Below are 20,904 nucleotides of genomic sequence, written 5' to 3' on the forward strand. Positions count from 1 at the left end.
ACAGAGTGATAATATGTGGTATACAGCAACCACAAACTTCAACAAATATGCGCAAAAACATCAAAAACTATATTTTACTTACCAGTATAATACAGATTGTATTAAAGATAGTGGCAGGTGTCTCAATCGACCAACAATAGCAATTAAATTAACAAGTTAAACTATATGAAAACCGTTGCTAATAATGCGGGAGATGTCCAATTAGAGATTTAGACAAATTCCGGAAGGAAAAGCTTTAAAAAGTAATATACCAAGGCAACCTAAGTACAAGTTGTGTAAAATCCAACAGTGTGGCAAAGACATTATGCCACCACTGTAGATATATATATATATATATATATATATATATATATATATATATATATATATATATATATATATATATATATATATATATATATATACATATATATATATATATATATATATATATATATATATATATATATATATATATATATATATATATACATATATATATATATATATATTAATATAGGTAAAGTAGTAGAAAATAACTTAACAAAAACTTTTTCCATTTAACACTGTTTCATCAATTAAGACTCATAAAAGATATATGATCAAATTAAAATAAAATTAAATTACAGGAGGCCGCAAATGTCTGTAAATTTTCACACATTTGTGGAATATGCTGACATTATTATAAAAAGAATTCTTTAGAACTGATTACTTTTGCTTCTTTAAAAAAATACTTTTTATAAAGGATGGGGTTTAATGTAATTATTATTTGAGCTCACTTATTTTTATAGTTTTTTAGGAGAAACTTATTTTCATGCCTGCATTTAGAAATCAATTCCGATTTTTTGTTTAATAAATATTCTTGGTTTGCATGTGTAATAATTTCAAATTTTTCTTGTAGGCATAGTATGCATTTTTTGGAAATATTGTTATATGCAGGTGCTGTTTTAAGTATGAACCAATTCAGTATAAAATCATCAGTATTTTTATTTTTATATTCCCATATATATTCTGACAGCATTGTGTCTTTTTAATACTTTTTATTTTTAAAGAATTGCTTATGATTGGCAAAAGGTTTATTCCATTCACCCACTATTATGCCAATATATTGTTTATCAGGTACATTTTTAGAGGAATGTATGCATGTATATATGTATGTATGTATGTATGTATGTATGTATGTATGTATGTATGTATGTATGTATGTATGTATATATGTATGTATGTATGCATGCATGTATATATGTCTCTCTCTCTCTCTCTCTCCTCTCTCTCTCTCTCTCTCTCTCTCTATATATATATATATATATATATATATATATATATATATATATATATATATATATATATATATATATATATATATATATATAAGAGCTTATATTAATATATAGGAGCTAATGAGTGCAGGAGCTATGAACAGCCTATATAAAATAAACTTGATGGGCTACGGGGACCACCACCCCTACATTTTTCTTTTTTTTAGAAATTTTGTTTTTAAATGATAATTTATGATATCTCCACTAAATTTTTTTTCCCTTCTTCATTCGGGAATAGTATTTTCGATTAAAAGCAATAAAAAGGCAGAAAAACAGGCATTTAAAAAGCATTTCAATTAAAGGTTTTTTTTTAAATTAATTTTTATATCTATTTAATAATTTAATTATGTAAACAAAATATGTAAGCAAAAATATCAAAATGCTATAACATAATCAACCACTTTAATAAAACAACAATTTAAAAAAACAGTTATACAATATAACATCATTTTATAAAAACAATAGATCGCTTTTATGAAACTACATACTATTATAATTACTGATATTAATATACTTTTTATGGATGAGTTCTTGTAAAATTCAGATTACGGTTTTTCATTGCACTTTTTGTTTTTGCTTTGAGTTTTTTATATGCATTTCATTTTGTGTATTTTTTTAATTTTATATCACTATCTATCTATTGACCTTTTGCTGTATTTAAAAAACAAATAGGCAATGTCGATTAAATAACAGAACTGTAAATTTAATATACATGAGAAATTCATTTTCAGAAGCATCTTTATATTTTTAAATAGTTGTATTCATATTAAATATTTACATGAAAGATATATTTGTAAACACACCCCTGCTTTACTTTCCTTAAACCATTTGGTTTAAACCTAACAACCTTGGTTTTAATATACATGGACATTTGATTCATATTAATTTAAAATCAGTGGCATGCTGGTTCCCAAAAGTCTATTGGGGATTTTTCTAAAAAGACCCATCAAAATCAATTGGTAATTTTTATCGCCCAATTGCTAATAGCTAAAACAATATTTTGTGTTGAAATTTTCTTTTAATTATTAAGTAACTGAACAATAGACAATCTAGGAAATATAAAAACTTTATTGACATTATATTAAGTAAATACCAATTTTAGTTAGAAATAAAAATTTAATAATAATTTGAAAAACTAAAAATTAATTTTTTATTAGTCTAACGGCCATTTCTTTCATTTGGAGAACTATATCTTTATGTATTCAATTAATTAATTATTCAATTAGCATAATTAGCATAATTTTTTTAAATAATTATTTAATAATAGATAGTATTCAAGCAAAATTTTTTGATAAATAACTTTTTAAAATCATTTTTTACCACTTTGAAAATATTTTGACCGAATAGAAAGATCAAGTTACAAACTTAAGGTGTAGTTTCAATTCTATGGTTACATTGCAATTAAATAAAATGGTGGTAGACAAAACAAGCAATAAATTTAAAACTCAATAATAATAATAAAATGTATTAGCTGAAAAAACTATATGACCTCATCTTTTTTTTTTTCTTTTTTTTTTCTTATTTCATCTCCCCAAGGCTGAGAAAGCCACTACAGATGAGGAGGCTACTTGAGGTTATAACCCTCTCTCAACTCTATAACTCCGAAACACGAGCCTCTTCGAACAAGGCCGCTGCGCGGAGAAACAAGTTTAGCGCGGTACTACCAGGGACGTGGCGGGAATCGAACTTGGAACCTCTTGCTTATGAAGCGAGCGTTCTACCACTACACCACTACCGCATCTGGACCATTAGAAGAAATAGATATTCTGGTTGCTGATACCAAATCACTTTGTCTAATGTATAAAAATCTATAATATTAAACTAAATCACATCTTATTCTACTGGTTTTAAAGGTAGTTAGTTGAAGTTTTTTAACCTTGCTTTATAGAGAAGATACTTTAACTCTGAAATCAATTTAGTTGCTTGTTGATGAGCACTTTCTAATTTTTGTATATCATTTTTGTTACAAGGATTCTATATTGGTAATGCATATTCAAGAATAGGTCTTACAAAAGTGCAGTACAAAATAGGGTTAAATAAATATTTTAAACAAGATTGTGCACTGTATTCAAAGTAAACAGTAAAACATTTTTTTTCTTCCAAAAGGCCCTTATAAGATAAAAATGAATAAATTCCAGCATAAACTCTGGGGCCAGCACACCGCTGTTTAGAATGTAAAGGTGCAGTTAGCACTACTTAAGACAAATGTCTAAGGTTGTACTAACTGTTTTATTTTAAAAATGTTTACAAAATGTATCATAACTTTAAGAGAATACGTCATACTTACAGTGTCACAATATCTGCATGAGTGTTTCCCAAAGCAATCATTAGAGGGTCCTTTAAATAAATAACATTATTGTTTAAAAGTAAATAAATTAAATTAGTAAATTTTTAAAGTAAATATTAGTATAAAATACAAAATATAAATACTAATATAAAAGTAAATATAAAGTAAATAAATGAAATAAACTCTAGAAGTAATATTAGAAGGTTCATAACAATGTAAAGAAGAAAAAACCTTTCCATCTTTGTCTAGTGACTTCTGATTAGCATCGCGCTTTAAAAACAAACAAGTGTGCCTTAAAAAAAAATCATTACAAAACTTGTAAACTTCTAATTTCTTAATTGTTAGATAAACAATATAGATAATTTGTAAAAATAATGATAACAAATATAATTATTGTTTTGATAGTTAAAAAAAAGTTTTTGCAATATAGAATTAATGCTTTTACAATAAATTAATTAGAAAATGCAAACAATTAGGATGGAATATTGCAATTGCAGAGTTTAGGATTTATAAATACTTGATGACAAAACAACGTTATCAAAAAAGATTAAAAAATAATTTTTTATATACAAATTGTTAAATTAGGATTTCTCCACACAAAAAATTAGGTGCATGCATTAAATCATGACACTTTTTTCAGAAAGTTAAAATTTTATTTTCAAAAATTGATTATTTATTCAATGATCAAAAATTTGTTGCTAGCTACTTTTATTTTTCCAACTTTAGGTCAGAGAAGATTAGGTTAAACTTAGACCAAGTCAGGGCTTAAGCCATAAAATAGAAAGTAGGATAAATGAATAAAAAATACTTACATTACAAGGTCTGTTAATTACTTACAGACCTTACACAAAAAATACTTACATTACAAGGTCTGTTAATTACAGGGTTTATGCTTGATATATGAGATATAAACAACCATTTTATTAGGAAATATATTTCTCAGATTTTTGTTTCTCAGATTGTTAACGTCATGTAAAAAATATTTTTATTTATACTGGTAGTGAAAGTAAATAACTATGATGTCAAATTGTAACTAGGTGTTACATAATCTGGGTTTCGGACATGCCTTAATCTGGTTTTGCATATGTCATAATCCGCATATTGATACTTAATCGTATCTGAATAAAAAGGTAAAAATATTTTCAGTGTGAACACACTTTACTTTTTTTAATAAAAAAAATATATATATAAAATGACATGCAAGTGCGTATTTTAAAAAAAGTTAGAAAAACCTATAAAAAATGATGCGGGTTTGTTATGATCGTGAAGAGAAAAAGAGAAATGAAAAAGAATTCAAAGAGGTACGGGCTTGAAGAAATAAAGAATTTATTATAAAACATTTTTAGGATTCGATGATCAAATCCAACATTTTATCTTGTTTTTTAAATTTTTCTTCATTATTGTTTCTTTATATATTTAACTCAACAATTACTTTACTTTTTAACAATAAAAAAAAGTTTTTTTTAATTAAAAAAACTTTTTAAAAAAGCAAAGCGCAAAAGTCTGAAAAATATACTTCCTAATAAAAAAAGTTGTGTATATCATTATATGCTTACAACAACTCCTTAGAACACTTTTTGGAGTTATGAATATGTACATATGGCAGATTAACTTAAAAAAATATCAAATTCTTTTATTTTTGTCCAAGGGAAACGCTTAACTTATAAAAAACACATTTTCCCTAAAAAACACACTTTCCCTAAAAAACACCTCAGATTAGCAAGATTCAAAAATTCAAGGAATTTGAGTTGTTGAATTCCTTGGATTTGCTCTTATTTAATCTAACAGCAGTAAAAAACTAGCCTTAAAAAAAAGCTAGTTCAAAACTATGCTCAAAAAAAGAACGCTTGCAATTAATTCACAAAATTTTATTGAGACCCCTCCATATCATAATTATTATTACTATTATGTAGTAATTTTTTTAGATTTAATAAATTTATTTTTAATAAATAAAGATTAACTATAATTAAATTTATTAAAATAACTAAAACTTCAATAATGTATTAAATCAAACAATACCTATTAATCAAGATATTAAAAGTAATTGCAGCCATAATAGCTCATATAAAGTTGTCTATAATTGATTACAAACATTAATATTTAGATACTGATTACTTATTCACTGCAAGAATATTAGGAGATTATTAAGAATAGGTTTGTAGACTCAAAAAAGTTTGCATACCCTGTACTACCATATAAAGCAGCATAGTGAAGTGGAGTTTGATTAGACCTGTCAACTGCATTCAAATGAGCACCATTTTGAAGTAAAAACTCACTAATTGTCACAGAACCCTAAAAAAAAAAAAGAACTGCTTGAATTAACAATTCATTTAGCAATTTAAATTTAAAAAATTTTTTAACTAGTTAAAAAAAAGAAAAAAAGTGAGAATAGACTGCTATACCGATATGACAGATTCATGAAGCGCTGTTCTCAAGTCAGAATCGAAGTTACGCCAATTCACGTCAGCACCTATGTATGATTCGAATAGAAAAAATTAAATTGAAAAAAATTAAAAATTCAAGTCAGCACCTATGATTCAAATAGAAAACATCTTCAATCAAATGGCAAAATAAAATCAATATAAAAAAATATGCTATTTGAGAATTTAAGGGTATTATATTTTATTTTAAGGTATCTTAAGGTTAAAGTGCATTTAAGGGTTAGCAATATCTTAGTCACATTATTTAAGAAATTTATCACAAATTTACAACCTTTTGACAATAATGAAAACACATTTCCTAAAAACCCTTTTTTAAATAAATGCACATCTTTAAAAATTTACATCATAGTTGTTTGTTATAATAATTACATTTAAAACATGGATTTAAATCATAACATTAAAAACATAATATAAACTATTTATAACTAAATATATACCATTTGCAAATGCATAAGCAATAAGAGAAATATCTTTGACCTTCGAAGCTCTGTATAACAACTAAATAATATTTGTAAAGAAAGATTAACTTTATAAATATATACAGAAATTGTTTTTTATGCAAACCAAAAACTCTACTTAAAAATCCTTATCTACATTATATCATTTCTACTTGCATGTTTTTAGTCAACTAAAAAAATCCTTTATACTTTTTTTTTTAAATAAAACAAAAATGTTATTTTAAAACTAGCTTTTTTTATACCAACTCCTTTTTTTAGTTGTAAAAACTTGTAAAAAAACATATTAAACATACTAAGTTAGGATGAAGGCTGTTAAGATTTTCTTCTTCATTGCTTACACAACTGATATTGGCTGATATAGAAAGACTAATTTTCTTTTTCTCATCCACTAGGTTCGCATTCAAGTGAGCATCATCAGTGCTGTCAATAATTTCTAAAGAACGAGCTCTAAGTTTTCTTTTTATTAACTTGCCTCGCTTCAAACGTGTTTGACAAGGAGATTGCATTGGACTTATAAAAAGCTTTTGCAAATACTTTGCATGAATCCAAGTTTCTCGTTCTGCTCTGAAATAAAAGTCACAGCATGTATCAAAAGAATGTGAAACAATATGTTAGAAATATATTAAAATACACAAACAACTTTAACTTGGAACTAACCTGACTACCTGGTTAGAACTTGTTAGACAATCAAAATATACCTTGTGCTTAGAGCTAATGGTTTATGATGATTCGAATCAACATTGGCTTCATAGATGTTGTTTACCACCTCATTACCAAGCTCTAACATCAGCTTATATATAGAAAAAACTTATTAAAGACTAATCTGTCAATTTGTTTTACAAAAAAAAAAAAAAAATGAAATTTTTTTACAGAAAATGTTTTCTTGTATTGATAATAATATAAAAATGTATTATGACTGTCACTGCTGCTGTCTCTACGCATAATCTATTGGACTTTTATGAAAAATATAAATCCAACTTTTAATTACTTTCTAAATTATTAGATCAAAGCTTATTTTACTTTATAAAAGTATATAAAATGCCATTCAACTAAAAAAATAGATTATTACTTTTAAACATAATTCAAACATAGTACAAGAATGGAAATTTAAAAATTTTGTTATTTGGTAAAAAAAATCTCAAAAAACATGGAGTTGCACCCTACCTCATTAAATTTGCTGAAATTTGGCACAAATGTTTAGAAATGTAAATTAGGAGGGAGTTATATTTTTGTAACTTTCAAATCAAGGCAAATCTAAATTGTTTTAAAATTCAGAAAATCCATTTAACAATGATAATTAAAAAAGGACATTGATAACTACAGCTCTATGAAAAATCTGATTGATAGAAACAACTTTTGACTTTGATTTTCTTTAAGATTAGATTTTCAAACAAAATTTGTTTTGGTTTTTTGTTTTGTTGATGATGCTTTGGTTTTTCATTTTTCTTAAAAAGTTAGCTAATACATTTTGATTGAAACAAATATTTTTTTGTAAATTAAATTAGAGTCAGTTGACTAAAAAAACTGTATCATACTGTTTTTTTAGTCATTAGAGTATGCGTGTAATGATTATTTGTGAAAAGTTATTACAAAGTATTGTCCAATATTTTAAAAAATTATCATTTTGTTACTTATGTTATTTTCAATACATAATAGTTATGTGGTGTTGATTCCTATCTATTTACTTTTATTTTATAACTGTTGTGTTTCTTTTATTAATTTGTATTATTCTTATCTAAATAGATATTGTGATAAAGTATTATCTCATTAATAAAATAAGTAATATAATGACAATAAGTAATAAAATATACAATATGATGTCAAGAAGTAATAAAATGACAAATGTGCATAATATTGTACAATACAGCTATTATATAAAGTTATATATATATATATATATATATATATATATATATATATATATATATATATATATATATATATATATATATATATATATATATATATATATATATATATATATATATTAGACTAGTTCAAAAAAATATTTTTTAATAATTAAATGGCTAGATGTTTAAATTTTGTTAATTGATGAAAATAAGTAAATCATTAAAGTTTCAAAGCATTATTCCAATATTTAGTAACAGCTCAATTAAGTTTACTTTTCAATAGGGTCCTAAAATTTAAAAAAAAAAAGTTCTTTAAAAGTAGGTCAACCTGGTACTCAAAAGTAGCAAAATAATATATAAATTTCAAAAATAATAATTGTTTTATCAAAAATAAACTAAAAAATTTTTATTTTCATTAAAAACTTGTAAAAATGTACTTTTTTTATTTCTAGTTATTTATTTCTAAAATATATATAATCTACTAAATATCATATAATTATTATTATTTATAGTTAATATCAACTTACTGGTTTTAACACATATTTTGTACATAATTAGACGATAATTGACAATAATTAGTAGATAATTAGATATTAGGAATTACTTTAATAGAACTAAATGTTATTTGTTCTAGCAATATGTTCCTTATAAATGTATGTTTATTTTTATTGAGGACTTATTGTTTAAGTTTAATAAAAGTTTAATAATAGTATTTTGTTCATTAGGGACATTGCATTCAAGATTTCTCGTATTTTAGTGTGTAGATTGCAATTCTTAATTATAGTTTTATATGGAACAAGAAATTAGATTTTGTAAATAATAATGGATGTTGTTGTGAACAATCATATACCCAAGTAAAAAATCTGACTGAAAATATTGACAGGAATGATCATTAATTATTTGTTAAATAATTAATGATCAAATATGAAAAAAAAACTACTAGTATCTACAATCATGAAATATTAGTTACAAGATATGAGAGTAACCAGAAAAGTTGCTGTAATTCATTTCAGACACATTAAAAAGTGTGCAGAGGTAAAAAAATACATATTTATTTTTTCATGGTTAATAACATTCTTTAATAAAAAGTTTGAAAGTTTTTTATTAATAAAATGTATTGTATATTGTATTATAATCAGTGATAAAATTATTGTAAGTTACAATATTTAAGTAATATAATTACATTTACTTCTCAGCATCTCTACATGTGATTACAATGCATACTGTATTAGAAGCGCAAACTGCAGGTTTAAATCTTATACCCTGAAAAAAGTTGTGCTCAACCTGTCAAAATAAAGTGACAAAACATTGATTAAAAAGCTTGAATAAAAATGAAAACAACGAAGATTTTGATATTGTTAAAGAAATATCAACTCAAAATAAAAAGAGGGTACAGATTTAATCTCCTATTAACGTCAAACAATTGCAAAAGTCAAGTAAAATAAGAGGAGGGTAAACCAAAATTAAGATCAATAACAACCTCCATTCAAAGGTAAACACTTCCTAAACATGTCCAAAGAAAGGTTTGGAGAACAGTCATGTTTTGGTATTGAGTTTATAGAAAATGCAAACTTGCTTGATAACATGATAGTGTTAATAACTATCATAATTGTTGAGTCTTCAGCAACATCTAAAAACAGATGACGACTCTTGGTCTAACTGACAAGAAAACAAAAGAAAAAAGTTTTCAAAATATTGCATGTAACAAACTATGTGAACTGCACATAAGTTAGCAATAAAAAAAAGGAAAAACTATTCCAGATGTAACAGTTCAGCTGGTCAACTCTTTTTACAAAAAATATAACCATATAATGCCTGGTAAAAAAGACTTAGCATAAAGAAAAATGCTCACATGCAAAAATTGTGCTCTAATGTAATTTGAAGAAACTGCTTAATGCCTTTCAAAACCAAAAACCCAGAAATAAAAATAGGATTTTCAAGATTTTTCACATTAACCAAAATGATGAATTATTGCTTCAGGAACACATTTAGTATGTGTGTGTGCTATTCATTTTTATATCTTTTCATTTTTCATTAATTTGTAGTAAAATGAGGGTAAATAAGTAATATATTCATTGGATTCTTATTTTCTAACTTGATTAATTTTTAAGAGACAGTAATAAATTTTATTATTTTAAAAATATCAAAAAATATTGTATCGATATCAAACATTAATATTTCTTGAATAAAACATAAGGCCAAAACACAATTTGTTCATAAAGTGGAGATCTAATCTATAAGATAATATTAAAAGTTTTTTCAACCATTTTTTCTAGACCTATAGTTGTAAAATTTTCAATAGTCATTATTAAGTTTTTTTTGTGAATCTTAAAATAAACTGTATTGCCTTGTTTTAAAAGCTACAAAACTATAATTTTCGGACCTACACTTGCTGGCTATAAACTTCTTTGGAACCAAACTTCAGCATTGTAGCATTACTATAAACACCTTTTAAGGATATTAGTAAAGTGTAATAGTAATAATATAACATTATCATATATTACATAGTCATTATTGAACAAAGTTTATGTCACTGTAAACCCTAAATTGATACGAATTTTATAAAAAAAATTTGCTGTCCTTCCTAACCTAAATACTTGTGGCAAATTTCAGCAATTTTGGTGATGTAGGGAGCAAATATTTGATTTTTTTTTTTTTTTTGAAAATTTTTTACACTATTGTATTAATTTGATTAGGATAACTGGAATTTTAATTGGGCTTATTTTTTAACTAATGGTTTACTTCATCATAATGTAATAATGTATCATTTTTAACTTAATTTTTATTAAAACTAAATTTAAAGAGATTTCTTACTTTATGTCAATTTTATAGATACAAAAGCCCATTTATAAATACAAAATTTTGTAAATAAAAGTTTTAAAATTTACATTTATGGTTTCTGGATCCCAATCATCGAGAGTAATAGAACGCACTTTTGAAACCTGAACACCAAGACTCCTATGATAAAGAAATATGTAAATGTATTACATTTATACCCTACTACAGTGTATTCGCACAGTACATACATACTTATATATATACATATATATGCATGTGTATACACATTTACATGTATATATATATATATATATATATATATATATATATATATATATATATATATATATATATATATATGAGAATATATATATACATGTAAATACATTTATGCGAGAATATATATTTATTCACTTTAGAAGGCAAAGGTGCTACCTTCATAATGTTGAATTTTACAGGAGAAAAGTTTGAGCATTCAGTATAAATCTTCTTTTCGAAAATCTTGTTTTAATTTAGTTTGCTGCTCAACAGGACTATTTTTACCAAGTATTACCTATGTCTTTGCACTTGTTTAAAGGTTTGTAAACTTGTTTAAGCTGCAGAATTAACTCTGTGTGTTATGGTCAGCAAAATCAGAGAGTACACTAGTATACACATATCTCCCTTGTATTCCGCCAAATGAGTGTTATTAAAAGTGAATAGGGATTGGGGCAGTGAAGAGTGCATACATCGACTGAAATAGATAGAACAAGGAGGCCGCTACACCGACTCAGGGTTTAGGCTAAGGCAGGCAATCTTTTTATTAAATTTAAAAAAAAAAAGCCTTCTTAGAACAGCCTCTACTATTCATGGCATTGAGACAGCAAGAGACTCCATATTGGCTTGTTACCTTTTACACTTTCATTATGGCATTTCTCAGATCCTCTAGTGAGGTTGGGTTCTGTTTAGAAAATTTTGTATTCAATTTTACCTAGTAGTTTTTGGTTGGGTTTAAATCAAGTGAATTGCCAGGCAACAGGGCAAGAACATTTTCACATTTTCTTAGAGCCATATCTTGACAATTTTGCTCGTATGGCATGTTGCTCTGTCGTGCATGAAAATGTTAAAATTTCTAATTTGAAACCAATCAGTTATCATTCAAAAAATTTATGGAATTGACAGTCTCATCTTGTTCTAAAGATGTAATTATATACTATCGCTAACAGTGATTGCAAGAAAAATTATAATTGTCTAATATAAGGTAAAATCTAATGGAGATTTTACCTTATATTAAGGTAAAATGATAAATTTGTATGCTGAGTCCGAGAATATGAAATTTTGTCACTTTTTAACATTTGGATTAAAATAATGCTGATTCAGCATTTTTGTCTGAATCAGCATTATTTTAATCCAAATTACTGTGACAATGATTGTTACTAGATAAATTTAATGATTTCTTATGTGATAACATTGACAACCTTGACTCACATTCATTTGTAGTAAAAAGGCATAGTAGATACTTGAAAAGCTGTAAAGAAAATCTGAAACAAAACTTTCCAATACTTAATGTTAGGAGATTTTACTGAAAACTATCAATTTGTTGTCCAGGATAAAGTTCAAAGTTATCACTGGAGCAAAAGTAAATGTTTATTTTTTACAATTGTAATTTATTTTTGCTTGAGAAAACATATCTCAAGCAAAAACCTTTTTGTTACTTTTCAGATGTTGATCATGACGCAGGGTTTGTTTACAAGATTCAAGAAGGTATAACAAACAAGATAAATCAAAGAAAATCTTCATGTTGCATCATATGTGAAGTATTTTTCTAATGGGTATGCAGCATAATTTAAAAAATTTATCCATCTTTGCCTCATAAGCAAGTTCTGCGTTCGATCACCACTATGTCCCTGGTAGTACCGCACTCAACTTGTTTCTATGCGCAGCAGCCTAGTTCACTTAGGTTCGTGTTTCAGAGTTATAGAGTTTAAGAGAGGGTTGTAACCAAAAAAAAAAGCCTCCTTGACTGTAGTGGCCTTTTGGCCATGGGGTGATGAATAACTAAAAAAAAAGAAAATTTTAACTAACAATATCTCAACAACCCACTAATATTTTTAGCTAAAATCTTTGCAATTATAATTTATTTAATATAGAATGCAAATGATGGAAAAATAAAATAATTCTGAGATTCATTAGTAAAAAAATTCATTTGTAAAAAAGAATTTGTAAGCTCTCAATTGTCTTAAATTTAACTAACTAGCTTAGCGCCACTTTTAAAAATTTAACTATTGTTCCGCATAATGATCACTTGGCAGGTGTATTGCTTTTTACAACTGTGCATGTTGAAATAAGCTAAAATAAATATGTAATGAAAATATTGCTCTTGTATATATACATATATATATATATATATATATATATATATATATATATATATATATATATATATATATATATATATATATAAATATATATATATATATATATATAAATATATACACACACACTAAACATATAGTATATATAGTAAATAAGTTTATGTAGAATATAGAATTAATGCTAATACTTGCATTTAGTTGAATTTAAATTTTAGAGTGTTTATTGTTAAATAATTTCCCAAAAAAATTATTTGGAAACTTCTCTTGTTAAAATCAATAATCATTTAAATACGCTATTTTATTTTAATACTTATTTTTATTTTATTTGAAATGAAATTCAAATATCAAAAATGTATACAAAGCATATGTTAAATTTGCCCTTATTATTATTGCTCTTATATGTTAAAGCTGCTTTAATTCAATGTAGTCCTTGCATGTTCTTGCATGCATCAACTGTCTAGGTAGAACATGCAAGGGAGTGCCACTACAGGCACTAAGGGGTTTAGGGTAACAATTATTATTTTACACTATTTTTTTTTTTCTTTTTCTGAATAAAACTATATGGATTTAAGTCAGCAAAACATAAATATATATATATATATATATATATATATATATATATATATATATATATATATATATATATATATATATATATATATATATATATATATTGTTTAAATGTCATATCTTGTTGTATGTGAATATATATAATTAAAGTATAATCATCAAATGTAAAATATAATTACAGATCACCATCAAAAATAAGCCATAAATGATAAATTTATAAAATAAAAAAATTTCCAAGGTAAATAAAATTTGATAAACTTATTTTAACCATATATTTATCATTAATGGGTTTTTTTAAATTCCCTCTTTGACAATTTCATGTAATATTTGCAATGGCTTTTTGTAATTATATTTGACATCTGACGATGAGCTGTGCAAAAACAATTTGAAATATTAAAAAAAGTTAGCTTGTACGCAACTGTTATTTATGCTTCATGCTTATATACTACTTGTTATTTTTCATCTAACTAGTTATAAACTAAACAAATGAAACAAAAAACATAAAAATAAAAAAATGAAAAATTTACAAAACATAAAAATTAAAAAATTTACCTATGTATACCAGAACACTCAATACAAAGAATAATTCCCAAGTTTATGCTTGCCCATTTTGGATCTATTAGTAAATTTGATTTTAATTATAAAATAATAAAAGCAAGAAATTTCATTTTTTTGGAATTAAGTGTGTTCTTCTACTTATAATAAACTGCTTTATCAAACTGAAAACTTTATTAAAGTAAGAAAATTTATTTAGGAATAATGTAAAATTTCTGAGGAGAAAATAAATATCACTAATAAGAATAAACAAAAAATATAAATTTAACAAAAATTTCATTCACTTTTAATCAAAAAGAACCTGAAAAATTTAACAAGGCATGAAGCACATTATGTATATGCAATATGCACAATGTACTTTATAAAAATAAACAAAAATTTTTGTACAATGTACTTTATAAAATGTACTTTATAATGTAAATAAACAATGTACTTTATAAAAATAAACAAAAATTTTTTTTTACTAAGACTTCCACAATCAGCACAGCAATTATTTCCAGGGAGTTGACTGATTTGTTGCAATAGGCTAAATTGCAATTTAAAAAAATTTCAAAAAAGCTAAAAAATGAAAGGAAAAATAAATAAATAAAACTATTTACATTTTAAATTAGATATTTAAATTATGAGTTATTTTTAATGTGTTTCTATTTCAACCTTATAATAACAATAATTAATACTCTAGATGAAGAAATTTCTACCTTAGGAAATTCTCTCAATATAATCAACTTATTCATTTCATAGTTTTAAAGAAAATACACAACATCCTAATAGTTACATTTAACTGCCAGTTCAAAAAAGGACACAACTACAAAATTTTTAACACTTAGTTTATAAATTAAAAAAAAAAATTACTGTATGATTAATGCTGTTTTTTTGCAATAAATACAACTTACAAAAGTTTTTTTATTTATCTTCTCTTATATTTCTCGAGAATAATATTTTTGTTGATTTTGAAAAATCTGCATAATAAAATTTTAAAAAAAAAACTAAATAAAATTTTAAAATCATGTTTTTACAAACTTAGTGATGAGAACATTAAAAAGGCATATCATTTGTAGCAAACTAGTACTGGGCAGAAGGTTGCTTTAGATCAACTGTTTATAGACACAGATCCAATGAGAATTAAGAAAGACAACAGATACTAGAGAATCAAGACCATTTAAGAAACAAAAAGAAGTGGTCAAACGACTCTAATTAACACTTCAAAGAAGTTTGAATTTCAAAAAATGTTCAAACACAAAGTATTGGGTATACTAAGATATGCAGCGAAAAAGTTTAGTTACAGCAACAAAAAACACTCTGGGAATATAAAGAAGTCTATATTAAGCAAACAAACAGGACTCCTTTACTTGTGGCTCATCAAAAATATAGACAACTATGAAAAGATTATAAAAATATCAATTTTATATTTGATAATATGAGCAGAGCATTCTATATTGTCTGAATTTTTCACAAAAAGACATGAGCAAATCAATATTAAACAATGGTTGGTCCTATTCATTAAGGAATACCAAAGCAATGGTAATATGTATTTTGGCCTGAATGAATCAAGCAAATATAATAAGACTTTATATAAGCACAAAATATGTGGTATCAAAAGACATGAATCCAGCAAATATTCCAAGAGTTCATCTTATTGAGAAATTTTAGACAAGAAATGTACATAAACGGCTAGCAGCTAATAATGCTTGCCAACTAGAAACCAGAATTAGATGTTGCCTAAGAAATGTCAAGATAATACAAAAGTTAGCTTCAGCAACACGCTTGATTAAATATAGTTTTTATAATTATTTTCAACTAAATATAGTTTTTACAACTACTTTTGACTAAATATAGTATTTATAACCATTTTTATTTTAAGTATATTTTGAAACAAAGTTTTGTTAAAAAAATATCAAAACAGTTGTGGCAATTCACATTTGACCTGTTTCAAGTAAAAATTACATAAAATGAAATTTTATACATACTATTGCGGATGTAGTTTAGAAGCTGTATCAACTTGCAAATCACCCCCAATAAACTAAAATTTTATGTGCGTGTGTGTATGTATATATATATATATACATATATATATATATATATATATATATATATATATATATATATATATATATATATATATATATATATATATATATACATATATATATATATATATATATATATATGTATATATAGATATATAGATATATAAATATAATTAAAATAATTAAATATAATTGAAAAAATTAAAAAAAAAAAATTTAAAATAGAAAACAATTTACCGAGTTATCATTAAGTGCATGCGCAATCGCTATCTAAATTCAATTTATCACAATAACAAATATAACAAACTTTTTAATTGTCAATTCTTATGAGTAAAATTAAAATGTTCTTATACTCACAACTATTTTTTAAACAAAAACTGAACATTTCAACACACATTCCAAACAAAAACTGAACATTTTAACACACATTCCAAACAAAAACTGAACATTTTAACACACATTCCAAACAAATAATGTCAAATATAATATGGTTGTAACTTGCAGGAAAATATTTCTAACTTCTTAAATGATACCTATTTTTGGTGGACATTTTTTTCATTTAAAAAATTGAAAATAAAAGGCAGAAAAAGCAAAAATTATCAGTAAAAACTTAAATTATGAGTAAAAACTAAACTTGTTACAAAAAGTAAGTAGCAAAGTAAGTAGCAAAGTAATCACCTGCTTTCCTTTATGGCTGATAAGAATTGTCAAGTTGAGCGAAATGTCAAGAAAGTTAACAATTTTTTAATTAGAATTTAGTGTTATATTTAGTTTAAATTTTTCTTTAAAAAGAATGATAAGGTTTTTCTTTATTATTTCTGATTATGTTCCACTAATACCATTGAAACAGCAAAGCCCGTCATTTCTATATAAACCTTTGGTGCTTAATCCGTATTCTTTGCTGATGGTATATAAAATAAAAAGGCCTACCAGTTCACACAACTCGGCTCCATCAAAGCTTCCCATTGTCACATCAAAATTGGAATCTCCTGATTTTTTAACCCACATATTATTTCTTGTAAAAAGTGAGGATTTTCTAGAATGGTAAATATCAGTTGTATTATCTGAAATTTGAGTAAAATTTTTGGCATGAGTCAAAGAATCGTGGAGAAGCTGTTTAGAAATGTTTAACTAAAAATGTCATCTATTTATGTAATGTTAAGACAAATCTGCATGATGAAGGTAGATATTATATTGGGCTTACAGAAAAAACTTTTAAAGATCGCCTTTACAAGCACAATAATTCCTTTCGTTATGAAAGTGGGTCAAACTCTACCGGACTTTTTAAATTTGTGTGTAGTGTTAAAAAGAAAGGTTTAAATCCTGTCCTTTCGTGGAAAATTTTAGACCAGGCTGAACCATTTAAACCTGGTGGTAAGTCATGCAATTTATACTTGATGGAAAATTATCATATAATTTCATCCCAATTGCCTTTACTAAATAAGCGAAACGAACTTGCGCCTAAGTGTCGCAATGAAAACAAATATATGATGAATAACTTTAATGTTATCAAAGAAAACACTCCATTGTATTTTTGTCGTTGTTTTTTTGAGATTTGTAACATCTGATGATCGCAATTTGCGTGAAACTCTGAGTAATGTTTTAAATAAATCGAGTGTTATAATTTTTTAGTTTTTTACTATCTATCTATCTATCTATCTATCTATATATATATATATATATATATATATATATATATATATATATATATATATATATATATATATATATATATATATATATATATAGCCTTATATATTTACACGATCACGCATACAATTTTTTATTAACAACTTGGCTATTGTTTTTTACATATTCTTTTAATTTTTTCCAGTTAATTTTCTTTTTATCATTTGTTAAATTTTTTTTTTAAAGTTTATTTTTTTATTTTTTTAGCTTTTATTTCTCTTATCAGTTTATGGTTTGTTTATTTTTAGTTTTAGTTTAAGTTAATGTTTGTTTATTCAGCACATTTTTTAAACACTCTAATTTTCGAGTGTTAAAAAAATCCAAGTTGTCAAAACAACATATATATATATATATATATATATATATATATATATATATATATATATATATATATATATATATATATATATATATATATACAACTATAAATGCATGATTAGATAAGGACTGTGATGTCACACTGTAATAGGCTACTGCTGGAGGCTTCAGTACATAAATCAACTAAGACTGTCAATTTGGGATGGGGCAGCAATCTTTTCTATCATTATTCTTTATTTTTTCTTCTTTTTCTGAAAAAGCTATATGCTATAAAGATAAGCAAAACTAGTATGCATTAGCTGAACTATATACGATATAGCAGTATATGTATATCATGCAAAACTGTTGGTATATTTGGTACGTGCGATGCCTAAATACAAATTTCTTAGTGTCTGTTATACACATGTTCATCATTAACACATCTCATTTGTCTCCTAACGTGTCTTACTCAATTACTTCTCTTTTACTCCTGTTACTGATGGTGGCAAACCTTGCAACCATGCAAAATTGTTCTAATTATATTAGTATAACACTGTTAAAGAATTTTGTAAAATCTACTGAATTGTACTAATTATTGATAATAATGTACACAAATATAACCTAATTGAACCTAAATCTAACAAACCACTGACATAAAAAAATTATATATTTTTTTCATTACATCCTTTTAAAACCATCCCTTCAAAACCAAATGTGGTGATAAGTGTTTGATTAAGTGTTTTTTTTTTTTTGATACTGAACTAAATTTTTGATAACTGAATTATATTTTTTTGATAACAAATTGATAACTGTTTGAATAATTCCAATCACTTCTTGGTTTTTACAGTGATCCATAGTAAATAAGTACAGTTATGTACACTCAAATGTCACTAGAATTTGTGTCTTTTTTTTTGAAAGAGGCAAATACTAGGAGTGCACTTAGCTCATTTGAATTAAAATTTTATAGTTGTAGAATTTTCTAAACAATTTTTTTTAGTAATGCACTATAACATTAAGTTTATATGAATAGCTTTTAAAATAAAAAACAAACAACAACAACAAAAAGCTTCAACTTATAAAATAAAATTAAAAAAAAGAAACGTTACTTGCATGGCTGCTATCCAACGAGATTTTAATGTTTCATTGTCTGCTTGCAAATACCAACATCTTAAAAAAAAATTAACTTAAAAGAATATAAAACGAAAAAAGAAAATAAGAAAAAATTTTTTTTATTACTTTGTTGGGCAAACAACAGCAAATACAAAACGTCGATCACAATCGTCTGCATTTTTTACAGTCGAAAGACGCAAGTCAACCATTTCTGTCACACACTCCTAATTAAAAAAATACAAATAATTATTATATATAAAAAAAGAAGACCAAAATGTTAATTTTTAGTTGCATGATCAGAGTGTTTTAAAAATAAAACACATAAACTTCCTTTTTTAACTACTTAAATTTATTTTTATTTTAATATTACTAAACAAGATGTGAAAATTTAAACAAGCTTTTACCTTAACTTTAGTCAAAAAATCAAAGTTTTTTGCCAAATTACTTTGTCAAATTATTATTAATAGTAACTTACTGAAAAACATTGACTTAATAATCATAAAATCAGATTTTTTTCATCCATTAAATAATTTGAATTAACTAACTGATCTCAAAATTAAAAGTAGGTGAAAACTGTCATTTTTTTGATGTAAATTTAGTTTTGTATTTATGCTTTTTAATTTAAGTTTATGTTTTTTATTTAAGTTATTAAGATGCTCCAGGAGGACCTGAAAAACAAATTTTGTATAAAACAAAAAAACAGTTTTCAACTTTAGTTTTCCAGGATTCATTTCTCTATGCACTGAATACATATGTTTATGTTTGAATGGATAATTGATTGATCATTGTACAGATACATTCAAGTTTTGTAACAATATAAAGATCAGATCATATATCAGTTTAAAGTAATTTTTATCATAACAGTAAACACAGGTGTCATTTTAGTTCAAGTTAAAAATTAAGCCAACATAAATCAAAATTTTTAAGCTATCATGAAACTAAAAGATATCAAGAAATCAGCTATCATGAAATCAGCTATCATGAAACGATAGCAAGAATTCGAACAGAATAGTATTCTTAGTCTTAATTATATGTAACTTATTAATGAAAAATGTTTTAAATTCTTGAATACTAATTTAACATCTTTAAATAATAAAATGAATTTATTGCAAAGTAAAAATCTTTGTGATAGACCAGATATTATATAACTAAGTGAAAATTAGATTACTCTTTTATGTTAGAGTTGATAG

General features: G+C 24.8%; 1 protein-coding gene across 1 annotated transcript in view; it reads right to left on the minus strand.

The window, feature by feature from the left end:
* Positions 1–20,904, minus strand: part of LOC101237809 (arf-GAP with coiled-coil, ANK repeat and PH domain-containing protein 2) — a 102,560-nt gene that overhangs the window by 14,385 nt on the left and 67,271 nt on the right. Inside the window, exons 15-28 of the mRNA XM_065816311.1 lie at positions 19,841–19,938; positions 19,711–19,771; positions 16,856–16,888; positions 16,559–16,611; positions 15,056–15,117; positions 14,589–14,652; positions 11,223–11,292; positions 7,183–7,274; positions 6,778–7,048; positions 6,464–6,524; positions 5,988–6,055; positions 5,768–5,877; positions 3,817–3,877; positions 3,586–3,635 (exon numbers count right to left, since the gene is read on the minus strand). Coding sequence (XP_065672383.1) covers positions 3,586–3,635; positions 3,817–3,877; positions 5,768–5,877; positions 5,988–6,055; positions 6,464–6,524; positions 6,778–7,048; positions 7,183–7,274; positions 11,223–11,292; positions 14,589–14,652; positions 15,056–15,117; positions 16,559–16,611; positions 16,856–16,888; positions 19,711–19,771; positions 19,841–19,938 — 1,154 coding nt within the window. The remainder of the gene's footprint in view (positions 1–3,585; positions 3,636–3,816; positions 3,878–5,767; positions 5,878–5,987; positions 6,056–6,463; positions 6,525–6,777; positions 7,049–7,182; positions 7,275–11,222; positions 11,293–14,588; positions 14,653–15,055; positions 15,118–16,558; positions 16,612–16,855; positions 16,889–19,710; positions 19,772–19,840; positions 19,939–20,904) is intronic.

This window comes from Hydra vulgaris, chromosome 13 (assembly GCF_038396675.1).
Source record: "Hydra vulgaris chromosome 13, alternate assembly HydraT2T_AEP".
Classification (NCBI taxonomy): domain Eukaryota; kingdom Metazoa; phylum Cnidaria; class Hydrozoa; order Anthoathecata; family Hydridae; genus Hydra; species Hydra vulgaris.